At 42.6% G+C, this 16201-nt stretch overlaps 1 protein-coding gene across 7 annotated transcripts in view; it reads left to right on the top strand.

The window, feature by feature from the left end:
- The window catches only part of CALD1 (caldesmon 1), a 240770-nt gene that overhangs the window by 124095 nt on the left and 100474 nt on the right, over window positions 1-16201 (top strand). For 5 of the 7 annotated variants that reach the window (XM_063134845.1, XM_063134844.1, XM_063134843.1 and 2 more), the window contains exon 3: window positions 2575-2688. In XM_063134845.1, coding sequence (XP_062990915.1) covers window positions 2618-2688 — 71 coding nt within the window. In that variant the 5' untranslated portion in view covers window positions 2575-2617. Of the gene's footprint in view, window positions 1-1474; window positions 1732-2442; window positions 2492-2574; window positions 2689-16201 lie in introns of those variants that run through there. The other 2 variants (XM_063134838.1, XM_063134839.1) reach the window with 2 other exon arrangements.

The raw sequence follows: 16201 nt of genomic DNA, 5'->3' as shown, positions 1-16201 counted from the left end.
TTGTCCTCCTTTTTGGTTTCCAAAATATGGTCACCCAAGGTTCAAGCTCAGGAGCTGTGCCTCCATGGCAACATGGCTTGGACCACCAAAGATTCCTAGCCAACGTTCAGTTGTGAGATATTATAGCTCAGCATCTATTTCAAAGGAGCTAGTGGGGAACAACTAGGTTCCTTATCCGCTTTGTTGAAGCCTACACTCATCCTGGTGCTATACACATCCTCTGTTGAGTGACTTCTTTGGGGAAACTAATGTCGTGTTTTCCAAAAACCTCCCGCCTTATTGGGAGACAAGAAAGAGGTCTGCCACGTAATCCACAAAGCTTTATTCAGGCAATAAATATATCTTCCCACCTGAAGAGAGTCTAAGCTGTAGGAACTTTCGTCTAGGCAAACTATGCAAACTAAGCAAGGCAATTGTCCTTTCCAGAAGAATGGAAAGCCTTTTCCGCAGAACGCTTTGACTTCAGAGAGACTAGTTCTGAAAAAGCTCTTGGAGAGAGGCTAGCCAGGCTGACCTTCTCTCATCTTCCTTTAGCTCTGCCCATTTTAGTCTGCGGCTTACTTTAGGATCAGCTAGCATTGAAGTGCCTTCGCCCTCTGAACAATACTGATTTCCCACAGACTGTGTGTTGTGACTGTTTTCAGAGATAAGGTCTGGCAAAAGTTCATTCCCAGCTGGTGAAGAGTCCTTGAGAGTCACCTCCTCCACTCCCTGTGTAGGCTTGGTATGTTTCTGGCACCGTCTCTTCTGCTTCAGTATCTGACTCTGATTGATCGCCTGAAACTCCTTCCCCCAGCCTAAGGGGAACAGGCCTAGTCATGACAACTAATGGGAGACCCCAAATCTGTTGTGTTTAGTTAAGAACCCATTTCGCTCCTTATTTTTGAGGGCTTACCTGTGCAGATAACTCTTCCTTTGTGGGGTCTCCTCCACTGATCAGTGTAGCCCTGTTGGGGCCACAGAAATATTTTAATGAACATTGCAGGGGTGAGGGCTGCTATTTTGGTGTAATGGGAGAAGATTCGGTTGTTGTACACACACACACACACACACCCTTCATGAGATGTGCCCTTCCATAGATTAAATGTATGAGATTCCTATTTCCCTGCACCACGGTATTCTCAAATATTAAGTGATGGCTCTGGATGTGTTTCCCTTCTCCTCCATCCCACTTCTACCAAATAATCCTATGTGAACAAACCCTTTATATATATAAAATTAGCAGACAAGCGTTAACAATTTCCAGTTTTCTTTTTGTCTCCTTCAAATTGCAATGTGCATTAATCCAGATTATTATTATTTTAAAAAAGCTTTTCTTCACTGTAAATGCCTGAACTTGGACTAAAGAGTTGGAAATTTTGTAAGGAGGAGGGGGAAGAACTTTTTAAAAAAAGCAAAAGAAAAGAAAAAAGCACCCTGAGTGCAGAGTCTAGGCTAGAATTCCTGAGGAAGTTGGGGCCCTCCAATTCTGCACAGGAAGCAATCTTGGAGCAGGCCTTAAATGCCAGATTCCAGGCAGAGTTTAACTAACTACTGACAGCTCTGTAAACAAAGCAGGGACAAAAAGAGAACAGCTTTCCCTTTTCTGGTAGTCATTTTTAGTTTGGGGGCCTGCAGAAGAATTCTCCTCTATTTGTCTCGATAGGATATAAACCAAAGCCTGGAAGGGCTTTGTATATGAAGGAACTATAAGGCAGCAAATATTTTATGGAGTAAACCATCCAGAAGAAGGTAGGTGCATTTTTAAATTGCAGAGATTAAGCTATTTTCCCCTCCCCACAAAAAACCCCATCCTCTCCCCCACCCCAACAACAAAAATGACCCAACCCTCAGCTTTGCTTTCTGAAGGAGGTTTTATATAAAAAATGCTTTTGACTCGGTGGTATTTTTAAACGTAAGGTTCTCTTTCTCCCCCTACTCCGACCCCCATATAATCTTTCTGAAATTCCTCCTTTTATCTTTGTGGGTAGCAAAGCAAAGCATCTTTTAAGTTCAGGGTAGTATTTTGCAGATAAAAGTTCAATAATTTTTAAAAATTATACATTCTGCTCTTGTTTTGCTGCTGCTGCTGCAAGCCTGCAATAGTACAGTTGTGATGTTACAATGAACTGAGTTCATCCACAGTTCCAGTAATCAAAGTAGTGATAACAAATATGTCCTGTTTTAATTTCATAGGGTCAGATTGATTATTATATAATCGTTGTTTTCTGTAACTTCTGTGCAATTTTTAGGAAAAATGCAATAAACTATTAGTAGGTTATGACAATCCTCCCCAATTTTCGTTTAACAAACTTAAAAGGTTAGTGCTTTGTTTTAAAACATTTCGTCCTAATTTCCAGCAAGGGACAGAATTCTAATAAAAGTTGTATATAACTTATTAGGCATTAGTGAAAGCTGTTTATCCTGGTGACTTTGAAGAATCCAGTTTATGGTGGTGGGATTGGCGAGGAAGAACTGAACTTGGAGCTGATAGTAAAAGAGATGCAAAAACGTAATTTTGACCCTATTAATTAAAGGCGTCCTTTCATCTCCATGTCTAGTTCTAACGTTTTCCTCTCTGTCTCTCTTTTAAAGCTCAGTCTGATTTGGGGAGTTTATCCAAGCCTGAATATACGCCATGGACGACTTTGAACGTCGTAGGGAGCTCAGGAGGCAGAAACGAGAGGAGATGCGTCTAGAAGCAGAGAGGTGAGTAATTTTATTTTATTTGGAAATGGTGTCGCTGGTTTGATTTTTTTAAAAAAATGAACGTTGTCTTTGAGACTTTTCCAGTTAAATATTGGGGCACAGTTCAACTGTCCTTGCTGTCCAGATGTTTACAAATACCATCAGCAGTTCCTCAACCCCTTAGGCCTTTCTCTAAACTCCATTTGCCACCTATTGTGCCTTGGGAGGGAATTACTGAAGTGAAGGAGGAGGTCGAAGCCTGATAGAACTCTTGTTTTGTGTTTATAGGCCTTATTAGAAGGGAGCAGGAGAAACTGGTAATAGCCATGTTTAAGGTGTCTAATTACTGTCATGTAGACGCAATTGTGTTGGAGAGGTTACGACAAAATTATAGGGTGTTTGAATAGAAGCTGTTTCAGAACATTTTTAATGTGTTCTAACAGTATATTATGTAACAGTAAATACCATTACTTATTATTAGTGGATAGAATTTCTAATTTTAGTGCAGCCTTTCAGACTCAATCCTATGGAACTAATTTACGCTTGTTTGCTTCACGTTACGCTTGTGGGAAGCAAAGGAGAAATTGGTTTTAAACTGTTTACATCTGGGTAAGCAACTGGTGGTCCTCCAACTGAGCCCAGCAAAACACCTAATCCCCAAGGATGCTTGTTTGACTACACATAAGGATCATTTGCGTCTGAGCGGGTAAAGGTCTCTTTAACCCTTTCTATAGAACACCTCCCCTCCCTAACATATCTCATGTCTGTGAGCCAAGAGACAGCCAAATGGGAAGCAACAGTTGAGGTGAATACAGGGAGAACTCTGCAAATTATTATTATTATTATTATTATTATTATTATTATTATTATTATTATTATTTTGTTAATAATGATGCTGTTGTCTACTCTGGAGAAGAGAGGTTAGAAGAGCTATTCCCCTGTGCCTTAGGGCCAAAGCAGACATGACTTTGAATGAGTGTCTAGCAGCTATGACTTTTTAATTTTTTTACCCTAGAGTAGGTGGAAGGCCCCTGATCCAGATCTTAAAAGCCCTCTATCCTTCATGCTAGGGTCCCAATCTGGATCAGGGATCCTGAGCCTACTCTAGAGTAAAAATGAAAAGAAAAAAATAGGTAGCTGCTAAAGTAATGTCTGGTTTTAGAGTGTTAGGGGTGGTGGTGGTGGAGCAAATACTGCGTGCCCTTGGGTCAGTGTTGAGTTGAAAATATGGCTCTTGTTAAATATGATTTGCTGACCAGGTATTTAGGCTGTTTAGCCCATGTTGTGTATGAAAGGGATGTCACACGTGCATTGCTTTTCACAGGTTTGTTAATGGCGGAAACCGCTCCTGTTTGCATAGGACCAGCTTGCATGTGAATGCATATAAACTCTCATGTAGTGTCAGGGTCCAGGTTTATTTGTTTTGTTGAAAGGGGGTGTATTTTGGCAAGGTATTCTCAGCAGTTTCCCACAGCCCCAGGCAAGCCCACCACCTCCTGACTGCTGTTGGCGTTGGCCATTGACACTCTCAGGGGTGGGGTGGGAAGGTGCGAAATGATTATTTTTCTCCAGCGCAACACTGGGATCAATTCCTGTGTCAGAGTAAGCCATGGAGAAACTTAATAGTTTCCTGCCCCTGAGAGTTGAAGGTAGCATGATAGGGACGTGGTTGTGTATGGTGTGTATATACATCCCATTATGGCAGGAATTTTGGACTTCTTTCAGCTCATGGGCTGAATTCAATTTTGGAAAAACGCTCAGAGCCATATTCCCAGGGTGGGTGGGATGAAAGGTAAAAAAGGCAGGGCCAAAGGCTGAAATACCAAAACCGCCAAAAAATACCAGCATGTTTTAGCTTAGAAGTCTTACTGCCAGTAACTAAGCTTTAGGAGAGGCATTTCTCCCTTTTAGAATGAGGGGGAAAAAACTGTGCAAAAGATAGGAAACCACGAAACTGCAGGGCTGTGCTTCAACATACCTGCACCGGGTTCTCTGGGCAAAGGGTTTTATGTTGCTTCAAAATCAGGGGGGGAAAATACTTGATTAGAAGTGAGGCATTATGGGAGAATGTAGCAGCCCATGAGATTGCCAAGAGGGGAGCTGCTGCTGCTGTGGCACCAAGCTATATTTTTAATAAGGGAAGGAAAAGAGGGGGGGGGAAATGCCCCTCCACTCCTAAAATATGGGGAATTCCTTCCACCTCATCCCCCGGGAATTGGAGAAAATCCTCCCCCACTTAAATGGCCAGTGAACAGGCAGTGGAAGAGCAATGACATTTTCAGCTCTTTCTGACAAAGCATGGAGCAAGTTGGGCAAGAAAATCTCGTCTGATGTGATTGTTGTTGTGGTTTTATGTAAATGATGATTGTTTTTGTACGTGGCATAATATGTTTTAAATGGTTTTTAACTTTTGTGAACTGCCCAAAGTGCTTCGGCTATGGGACGGTATAGTAGTGTAGGAAATGAAATGTTTGTTGGATGGGTGAGCAGTCAAAAACTGCATCTCCCATGTGTAGTCTGAAGTGGTATTGTCCTGCTCTACCACCTCAGGATTATATCATCTCATTCTGCTGTATGTGATGATGAGGCCTAATTGAAGCTGAGATCCAGGGGCTGTTTTCTGTTCCAGGACTCACTTTTGGGGCATGTAAAATAATAAAGAGCACTTTTGAGCATGCATGGATTACTGTCCCTTCCTCTCTCTCTCATTTGGCCCAACCCCATCATCACAGAGTAACCACAGCTCACCTCAAAACATCTGGAGTTAAGACATCTGGAATCCAGTTTTTAGGCAAGCTTTAGCTAGGGTGACCATATGGAAAGGAGGACAGGGCTCCTGTATCTTTAACAGTTGCATAGAAAATGGAATTTCTGCAGGTGTCATGCATGCAGCACCTGGTGAAATACTTTCTTCATCACAACAGTTAAAGCTGCTGGAGCCCTGCCCTCTTTAGTGGCTGGTCAAGAGTGCAGGGCTCCTGCATCTTTAATTGTTGTGAGGAAGAGGGAACTTCACCAGGTGCTGCATGCATACAAATGACACCTGCTGAAATTCCCTTTTCTGTACAACTGTTAAAGATACAGGACCCCTGTCCTCCTTTCCATATGGTCACCTGACTTTAGGCTCATCGCCCCTCTCTCTCACCCCTGACCATTGCATAAGTCAGGGGTGGAGAACCTGCACACATTAGGAAATCCCGTAACATTTCAGAAGAATCAGGATATCCAGGTGTGTTTTTTTAGAACTGGATTACTGAGGGAAAGTGTGGGAGACATGCAAGAGGTTGCCGATGTCATCTAAAGGACCCGCAAATATCCATGACTGCCCAGTCATGAGTGCACCATATCTATATCTATCTATCTATCTATCTATCTATCTATCTATCTATCTATCTTTGTGTAGAGACCCTCATAGCTGCCCGAGGAACAGTTGCTGAATTCCTCTTAGTATTTTAAAAATCATGTCACAACTAGTGTGTGAAAATAATATGACAAGTATCACAAATAGGTCATAAGTAGACATTGTTGGTGCCACAGAGCTGGTGCCACTCTATGTCTCTTTCTAGTATAACATGATGTATGATATGTCATCTGTTTTCCTGACTTTGGCCCTGCCTTCCTGTCACTGCGTTGCCTCTGCTTCACTGCTGAACCTCACAGTTTCGCTGCTGCGGGTAGCGGCACGCAATCTTAATGGCAGGAGGCAGCGTGGGCTTTCTGGCGGCCATCTGGCTCACTGGGCCTGCCCCCTGCCTGGCTTCTGTCAAACAATCAGGGGTCGCCATCCGCCCCAGAGCACCTCTGCTCGACTGCGAGGTCACATGGCGGAAGAGCCGTGGAGACCTTGTTTTGAAGAAAAGAATTGGAGTGAGCCATCGACTTTTTTAGCGCACAGCTTCATGTAAAAGCTGCATTGTATAACCGGCGCAAAGCCCCACCATATAATCACCGCAGGGCAAATAAGCCATATAGACAACCTCACCTCATTGGCTGATGGAAGTGAGGAAACGGTTGATGCTGTTACGACATATGTGGTGTTCCACACTAAAGCAGCCTTCGCCAACCTGGTGCCTTCCAGATTTTCTAGGCTACAGCTCACATCACTCCCAGGTGGCCATGTAGGCTGTGGGAAGTTATAAACTGTAGATCAACAATTCTGGAGAGTACCAGTTTGTGTAAGTTTACTATAAAGACTACCAGAAAGAGTGAGGGGCGTCAGAGCTGTGGAAGTACCACAACTCTTATAATGTCTGTTTCCATGTGGAGATAGGATTTTTTTGAAAGAATGCTTAATGTCCTGCAAATGACTCAGAAGTAGCCAGCCACAAAGTCTCTCCGCCACAGTTCCCCAACCGTAAAACAACAATTTAGCTTAGAGGCGAAAAAAGTGCATTCTGTTTGCATTTCTTCAACTCCAAAATGACTGAAAAGATGTTTGCTCAGTCTTCCAAGAATATATTCATGGAGAAGTCAAGCATGAAGTCTTTGGACTGAAATGGCATATATTGGGAAATGTATACGTTATAGCCGTCAACTGATTAAAGATTGATTAGCTGTGCTATTGTAACTAATTAAACAACTGGTATAAATCCCACAGTATTTCTAGGTTTTAAAACACACTAGGGATTTTACAGGAATCTTGCTCTGTTCAGATCTGGCTTGAATTATACTGGTTTCACTATTTTGCCTTGACTTCCCAACTTGTCTAATTTGGCAGAGATTGGTGGCACAGTCATGACATTTTGAATCCCTCTGTACATGTACGAACAACATCCAAGATGTCTACCCTGCTAACATTCCAAGGATGCAGCCATATTGGGTTTGGTAGTTGTTTTCATCTGCTAGGAAGGATCTTCTTGTCACAACTAGCCCTCCCAGCTTACCCGAAGTAAATTGAATGTTATCAGTATGAATCATAGCTTGGATGCGTCATTAGCTATGCTGGTTGGGGCTGAGTAGAGTTGGAGACCAAAACAGCTGGATGGCACCAGATCAGGGAAGGCTGACCTAGTCCAACCTGCTATCATAGAATCATAAAATAGTAGAGTTGGAAGGGGCCTATAAGGCCATTGAGTCCAATCCCCTGATCAATGCACGAATCCACCCTAAAGCATACCTGACAGATGGTTGTCCAGCTGCCTCTTGAATGCCTCTAGTGTGGGAGAGCCCACAACATCCCTAGGTAAATGGTTCCATTGTCATACTGCTCTAACAGTCAGGAAGTTTTTCCTGATGTCCAGCCGGAATCTGGCTTCCTGTAACTTGAGCCCATTATTCTGTGTCCTGCACTCTGGGAGGATCAAGAAGAGATCCTGGCCCTCCTCTGTGTGACAACCTTTTAAGTATTTGAAGAGTGCTATCATGTCTCCCCTCAATCTTCTCTTCTCCAGGCTAAACATGCCCAGTTGTTTCAGTCTCTCTTCATAGGGCTTTGTTTCATCCTGGTTGCCCTCCTCTGAACACGCTCCAGCTATAATGCCGGATACAGCTACAGCATTGGCTATCCATCCTCTGCTGAAATATGTCCAGCGAAGGAGAACCTGCTACCTCTTGAGGCAATCTATTCCAGGGATGAAATTACTTTGGTTTGGATTTTAAAGTGAATTTAGCTAATTTTGCACTTTTGTACCTGCATGCAAATTCATATTCAGTTGTGCTTCGAGATTCACTCTTCTCTGAATTTTGCAATGGAGTTCTCCAATTAAAAAAAAGTATGAAATGCATTTATGAGGAGAGTGTGCCCACAAAAGTGTGTGTATTACTGAAATTAACTTTAAAAAGGCATTCTATTAAAGAATTGCTTGCAGAAAATTATATCTTAGGCAAAACCATATATGTGAATGCATGCATTAGGAGAAGCACATATATTCATTTGGCATTAAAAGGTTTAATTCTCAAAGTTTGGGATGAGCTGAATTTAAGATTGGAAAAATGGGAAACAGAGAAACCGAAATTGACAGATTTGCCCAATCTGTCAATCTGCTGAAGTGCTCTTACGATCCCTGGAATTTCCATCCATTTAGTCTTCTGTTCTCTAGACTAAGCATACCCAGTGCTTTCAACTATTTCCCATCGAAGTTTGTTTCCACAGAGAGCCAGCATTCTGGACTATTGACTAGCAGTCTATCAATTAAAAAGAATAGCAAGCCCGTGGCCATAAGAATATGCACAGCGGAGCGTGGCTGTGGTTGCCCGCCACCTCCTCACCAGCAGCTTTTCCAACCACATATTTCTCTGGAGTAGTGGTTCTCAACACTGAGGACAGAACTAAGGGATCCAAGTGATGAATGACAGCTGCTGCAAGCCGCAACTCCATATCTCTCTTCCCTGTGGTAACATGGCATTACCATAGTCTTGAGTTTCCCTGTCCCTTCAAGTGGCAGTGGGAAAATTTAGAGCCCAGTGACATCATGCTACTGGTTTTGCTTTACTAAATATTTTTGGTAGTTGTCAGGTTTCCACATATTGTCCAGTCAATATGTTGCAGTGTGGTCAAGGGTAGGCATGGTTGGGTACTTGCCGCAGGTCCACGCCCCAGCAGGAGCCCACTGACAAGAGGCCCCTGCAGTTGTTCCTCCTTTCCATCATTGCAACCTGCTTGCTCACCTGCCTCTCAACTCTGGTCCAGACAATGGAAGTGGTGAGAAGAAGGCACAGAAGATGCCACTGCCTGTTTGTTCACCGGCTTTCTGCCTGCCAAGCCGTGATGGTAGCCATGATGAGAGAGAGGATGAGGAGCAACAGCAGCTGGTGGCAATGGCAGTGAGAAGGTAGATTCCCTGGGGAGGGGTGTTCAGAGTGTCCTGCCCATGGGCCCTCCAAAACCTTTGTGGAGTGCTTCTAGTATGGGTTCTCATCAACCAGCCAGTGAGCAGTTCCTAATTCCAGGATCCTCCATTCCATTTCTAGCAGGCTCAGTTCTCGTTCTGTTTTGTCATCTGTGATTTTCTTTTGTCCCTCTGCAACCTTTGGGGTTCTCCTGAGCCTGCTGAAAACTCCCTCCTCTATGTGGGCGATGACGTTTAGCTACATAAGTGAAATGGCATACAGATGTCTTAGGGCCACGTAAGCCATATGCTGGTCAGTTCTAACGCTGCACATCTGAGGTGAACTGGAACAGGTCTGGCTGAACAGGCCTCACCGGCACCCACAGGAAGATTAGGAGGAGGTTCCTAGTAGGCAGGCAAGCAGAGTAATTTACTTAGTTAACTTCGACAAAACGCAGGCATACAGCTTTGGAATGTTGATTTTGCCTACCTCCGAATATTCAGAAGTAAGACAAAGTTAACTTTATTTGTTTAAAGTTCTTCTATGAACAACAGTATGGTTAAACTGGCTTAAAAATGTCATCTTTTGCTTTGGTCTGCCTTGGGTGAGCTAAGCAAAATGGCAAAAGTAATTTGCATTAAGGCATTGGGAGGAAATAATGTTCTTTTTCTCCAAGGTCTTACTGTTGGCTATGAAGAGGTCATAAAAAGTAAACAAGAGGGAGAGTATGCAGAGATTGTAATGAAAAACAATAACACGTACTGCCTACTTGGATGAAGAAGCTTCTCAGTTTGGTTACGCAAGTTCTGGTGGCGGCAGTTTCTCCCCCTCCCTCCCCCCAAGGTTTGAGAGCATGACTGGGTTTGCACACTGGTCCCTGGAGCCATTAAAGCCTGCCTCTGTGGCTTTTGCTATTTTCTCATTGTTTAAACAAAAATGTACAGGATGACCTACTTCAATAACTCATGAAATGTAAAAAAAAAATACCGTTAAATGATGCAGTTGTGGGTTTTCTTTTTTGCTTCTTTTGCAATTTTATATTGAGCATATTCAAGAGCTTTGGGACTTCGCTGAATTCTGAAATAGCTCTCTTCTGTGGTTCCTTTAATGCCATGCTGGTGAACACATACAGGAAGCTAGTGTGTTCCAGTGTTATGGGTTAGGTATCCAGGGCAGGCCTAACTACACTAGCAGTCAAAGCGGTTGAAGCAGGCCCGGTGTCTAGGGTCAGCACTGTACAGCAGTTACTGATGGCCCGAAATCTCAGGAAGATTACTGTCCCTGCTAAGAACCCAAAACATTAGCTACAGCCACCCAGGCCTTTCAGTACTTGGTACTGAATTCATTCTCTTTCTCCCACTCATTCTCTTTCTCCCAATGTTGGAGCCTGGCCAACTGGAGCTGGCACTCGCCATTTTAACTCCCCCCAATGGCCTCCCTGATGTACCATCACTCTGCAATGATGTTGTATTAGTGCCCCAGAGGCATGGTGTGGGAATTAAAATGGCTGGTGGTGCCAGCAGTACCACCTGTTGACTAGACTAGTATTTTTCCCTACTGCTGCTGAAGTAAGGAGATGAGGGGGAGCCCTGTTTAGGGAAGAAAGGTGCTAAATAAAATAAAATAAAATGCCAGGGTGGGTACTTCAGTCAGTAACATTTATTGCATTAGTCCTTGGAGCATAGCAGCCACAACCAAGAAACAAAGATTACAAAGGTTTGTAATACAGTGATCATCAATTAGAATTAGTTGTTAAAATAATTAAGGTTAAAATATAAGGTTAATTAAGGTTAAACATATACTGCTGGTTGAAATCAGTCATTAAAATTATTGAGATTAAAACATATTCCTAAAATAAGAAGCTTTATGTATAAAACACATAACATTATAAACTCGTATCAGAATGCATTTCTTATATTTCAGAATCCCCCTGACAATTTACAGCAATGGAGTTTGCATACTTCTCCCTAAATTTAGTGGCCTTTACTGCAAAACGAGCAATGGTCCAAACGACATATTCCTTGCAGCAGAAACCCCAATTTCTTCTTTACGTCCCAAAATTTCATTTTCTTTCAAAAAGGGATCTAAATAATGGGCTCTAATGTCAGTGCATAATTGACATTCGAGGATATAATGTACGTGGGTGGGGGGCACTGTGGGTGGGGGGCACCCACCAAACCATGTGCAGGCCCTGATTTTTAGGGGTGCTCAAGGCAGCTAAAAAATGGCACTCAAAATCTATGGTGTAAAAAACTATGGGGGCAGGTGTGGGTGGAATGGCACTCAAGACAAGTATAAAATGGAACCAGCCACAATTGCCTGTTTCACCGCATTATCAAGGAGATGACCAAAGTTTAGGATAGTAAAGTAATTTGCACCATGAAGAAGCCATGGAAATTCTGAGAATAATTCTGAACTAAATTCTCAATTTGCAGGGAGGTCATAGGAATATGACATATACCAAGTCAGAACATTGGTCAGTCTAGCTCAGCCTTTCCTGACCTGGCACCCTCCAGATGTTTTTGGACTTCAACTCCCATCAGCCCCAGTCAGCATGGACAATGGTCAGGAATGCTGGGAGTTACTCTATACTGGCTAGCAATGGCTCTTTGGGGTTTCGGACAGGGGTCTTGGAAGGAGATACCAAAAGATTGAACCTGGGACCTTCTGTAGGTTCTATAACTGAGTTATAACTTCTATAACTGAGTTATGACGCTTGCTGAAGCACCAAAACAAGAGAACAGCTCAGAAAAAATGTCTTCTTTGAGAGCCCCCTCAGGACATATGCAAACCACAGAAATATACAGCTAAAATATTTATTTTCTATGCCCAAGCTGAGGAATACCAATGCTGCTCTTATAGGTGGAAAGGCATTTTCGTTCAAGGACTTTGTTGTTTATGACCTTAATTTTCATGCGCTGATTTACAACAGCGATGTAAAGAGACCCTTAAGTGAGTGCAAGTAGTGTAACTATTTAAGAAAATATTTGCACTCACTTAAAAAGCTACTTATTGAAGCTATTTGCCTCTAGGCTAAAAGTCTAAGAATCCAGGGAAGCTGTGCATATGTGTGCTTGTGTCTTAGGTGTATATTTATTTATTTTATTGCATTTGTATACCGCCCCATAGCTGAAGCTCTCTGGGCAGTTCACATAAAAACAATACACAAAAATTAAAAACCTCAAAAACATGCAAAATGCACATACATTAAAAACCACTATAACAGCTTTACAAAAGATGATCCAAAAAGCAGACTGCCTTAGTTTTCTTCCCAAGTTCCCTGAAGATGCTAAATGTCTTCCTAGCCTTATCTTCATTCCCTTTTCAAGCCTTCAGGTATCTCAAGTTTGATTTTTGATAAATATTTTGTTCCCTACAGAAAATCTTTGGTATAGGGTTGAGTCTATTCCCTGGAATTACCAGTGGGCTGTCTTCACAGCGCCGGGTTGGTGCTGCCTCCCTGCTCAACCCTACGCTTTCCCTCTCCCGGGGCAGCGTCAGGTAATCCCGATGTTGAGGAGGGAGCGCATGGTTTCTGGGCCTGCCATCCAGGTCCCAGAGCTGCCCCCGCCCTCTTCCGGGTGGAAGGCGACCAATCTCTGCTTGTCTTCCACCAGTCTCCACCCCCGGGTTGGCCCTGCATTAGCCGCAGGGTGATCTTACATGGAAAAAGCACCGTGTTGATGTCGCACATTTTGAAAAGTCGGAGTAAATCCCTGACTATTTCACATTGGAGCATCGTGAGGACGTTCTGTGGTGGCTGCAAACCTATGCCTGCATCATCTAACCGACAGGGCGTGTATCCACAGCCACTGCGGGGATTTCCCTGTGTGTAGACAGCCCTCAGAGCACCAAATAACTGCTTTCTGTTTGAAGCTGTGAAAGAGGAATTGATGAGAGAGTTTCTTCTGTGGATTTAGCACACCCTGGTTTTGTGCATCACTTTGGCAACAATGCTTAAATCCCAACCTTTTTTGGATGTGGCTTGAAGTAATTTGCCTGGGAACCGCTGTGCAGATATCTCAAAATATGAGACAATGGAGTAAGTGTTGATGAACAATACCACCTCATTCCATTCCATATTAATAACAATATGAAATGTAACTTGCAGGGCAAAAATGTTGTTCTTTCCAAGGATAAAAAATGTAAACGGTGAACATAATGTCAAGGTGGGTCATCCATATGTCTTAAAATCTTGAATACTTTATTGTGCAGGGCTCAGGATACAGTATCGAGATACAGACTCATGCTACAGTTTCAGAGTCTAACATTGGCTCTGGACCCAGAGCGATTTTTTTTTCAGTTCAGGTTGAGAACGAGGGTTTCATTTTTAAATCAAACAGCGAAGTAGCAGCTGGCTAACAAGGAAAGTGAAACCTGGTAGGCAAACGCCTTGGAGGCCTGAACCAAGTTCCTGCCTTGGTTCTCAGTCCAAAAGTGTACCAACCAATGACATTGCTTATTCGTAGATGAAGCTCCCAGCAGGTTACAGCTTGCTGAAAAGTCTCATTATTCAATTAGCTTTCATGTGAGTTTGTCTCTTCTTTTTTAAAAAATGAGGGCTAATTGCTGAAGACATGTTTTTAGGCAATATAATGTCTTCATCATAACCACCTTTCTTTTCCAATAACTCATGCTGGGAGCGGAGAAAATATTTTCCTCCAGTGGATTGGCATGGCAGTATCATGGCTCATTATATTAATTTTATTTGTAATAGTTTTTATTTTTCCAAATACTTAAACATACATCAATACAATAAAAAGAAACAATATAATACATAAATGTTGAATAACCTTAATAGCATATTTTCTAGTTTAATCTGTTAACATAATCATACTTAACATAAAAGTGTACCCTCCACCCCGGGATCTATTCCTGTTTCCAGAATCTCATTGTTTCTTCTGGAGGTGGCTTCCCACTCCCCTTAGATAAAACAAATTCTAGGAACTGTTTCCATATTCCCTCGAAATCATTCATTTTTGTTATTCCTCTTCTCACTTTTATATTACATGGTAATTTATCATTAATAGCAATGTCCCATATCTCTTTATACCAATCTTCTATATGGTAATCCCCTTGAACCTTCCAGTTCCTAGATATCATTAACCTTGCTGCCATCAGCAAATTCGTTATCAATTCTTTTACTTCTTTATTACAATTTAATTCTCCATATAATGATAACAATGCCACTATAGGTGTCTCTTCAATCTCCATTCCTATTTAATTTTATTTGTTTAGTTACAAAATTTGTGTACTGCTCCATATCTGAAACAGATTTCGGAGCGGTGAACATAAGAATTAAAACAGTAAAAGATACAAAACTTAAAACACCTATTTTTAAAAAACAAACAGAATGCCAATCAAACCCGTGGCCGTCAGTCAAGCGATGCTTCCTGGAATAAAGCTGTTTTCAGGAGGTGCAAGAAGCAACACAATGTTGGCGCCTGTCTGACCTCCAAGGGTGGGGAGTTCCACAGAAAGGGGGCCACCACACTGAAGGCTCTTCTCCTGGTGGACTCCAATTGGGCCATAGGTCTGTGTTATAGGACAGACTAAAATATTCATCCCATGTACCTGCTTCCGTCGGATTATCTCTGTAGCACTAAGCTTTCGTGGTTGTTGTTGGTTTTGCTACCGGGCGACAGCAATCCTTTGCATACCAGGAAGTGAGTTTCAGGGGGGAAATATAAAAAAAATCATTAAAAATCAACAGATGACCCAATTCAATTCAAATTTGGTGTGCTTAAAGCTCTCCCTAATATCTATTACTGTGCCAATTTTGGTGTCTTTATCTTTAAAGCTTACGCAGATGTAAACATTTCTTTAAACTCCTGCTCCTGTTCCCCAGCGGTGGCTCGGAACATACGCTCAAAATGTAGGGGCTAAATACAGTGAATCTTTTTGCTTTATTGCACAATTAAGGCAGGATGCATGTGAGTACTTCACAAATAAAGCAGATTATAAGATGGAAAACTTCTGAGTCCTTTGCATGCGATTCGCAATGATTGCACAGTATAATGCTGGTGTGATAAAGCTCTAGGACAATAACAGTAGCTGTATTCTCCCCACACGTATTATAGGGAGCAGTGGGGAGGGGAGCTGGATTGCATTTACCTCCACACACAAGCTCTATGTCTTTAGCTGAAGGTGGGAAAGGAGCTTTATATTCAGTGGTCTGATGGAGATTTTGAAGTGCAGGGACTCACCAGGACAGCCCCCATAGCTACGCCTGTTTTTCAATGCTGGCTGGGGCTGATGGGAGTTGAAGTCCAAAAATATCTGGAGGGTGCCAAGTTGGGAAAGGCTGAGCTAGACTGACCAATGTTCTGACTTGGTATATGTCATATTCCTATGACCTCCCTGCAAATTGAGAATTTAATTCAGAATTATTCTCAGAATTTCCACGGCTTCTTCACGATGCAAATTACTTTACTATCCTAAACCTTGGCCATCTCCTTGATAACACGATTATGGAATTCACTACCACAAGCTGTAGTGATGGCCATCAATTTGGATGGCTTTAAAAAGGGGTTGGATACATTTCTGGAGGAGAAGGCTACCAATGGCTGCTAGTAGTAATGGCTATGTGCTACCTTCAGTATCAGAGGCAGTGTGCCTATGTGCAGCAGTTGCTGGGGAACATGGGTGGGAGGGTGCTGTTGCACCATGTCCTGCTTGTTCATCCCTGGCTGATGGCTGGTTGGCCACTGTGTGAACAGAGTGTTGGACTAGATGGACCCTTGGTCTGATCCAGAATGGCTCTTCT

This window comes from Elgaria multicarinata, chromosome 9 (assembly GCF_023053635.1).
Source record: "Elgaria multicarinata webbii isolate HBS135686 ecotype San Diego chromosome 9, rElgMul1.1.pri, whole genome shotgun sequence".
NCBI lineage: Eukaryota > Metazoa > Chordata > Lepidosauria > Squamata > Anguidae > Elgaria > Elgaria multicarinata.
Note: the sequence above shows the minus strand (reverse complement) of the source record. Positions and strands in the feature narration are given on the sequence as shown.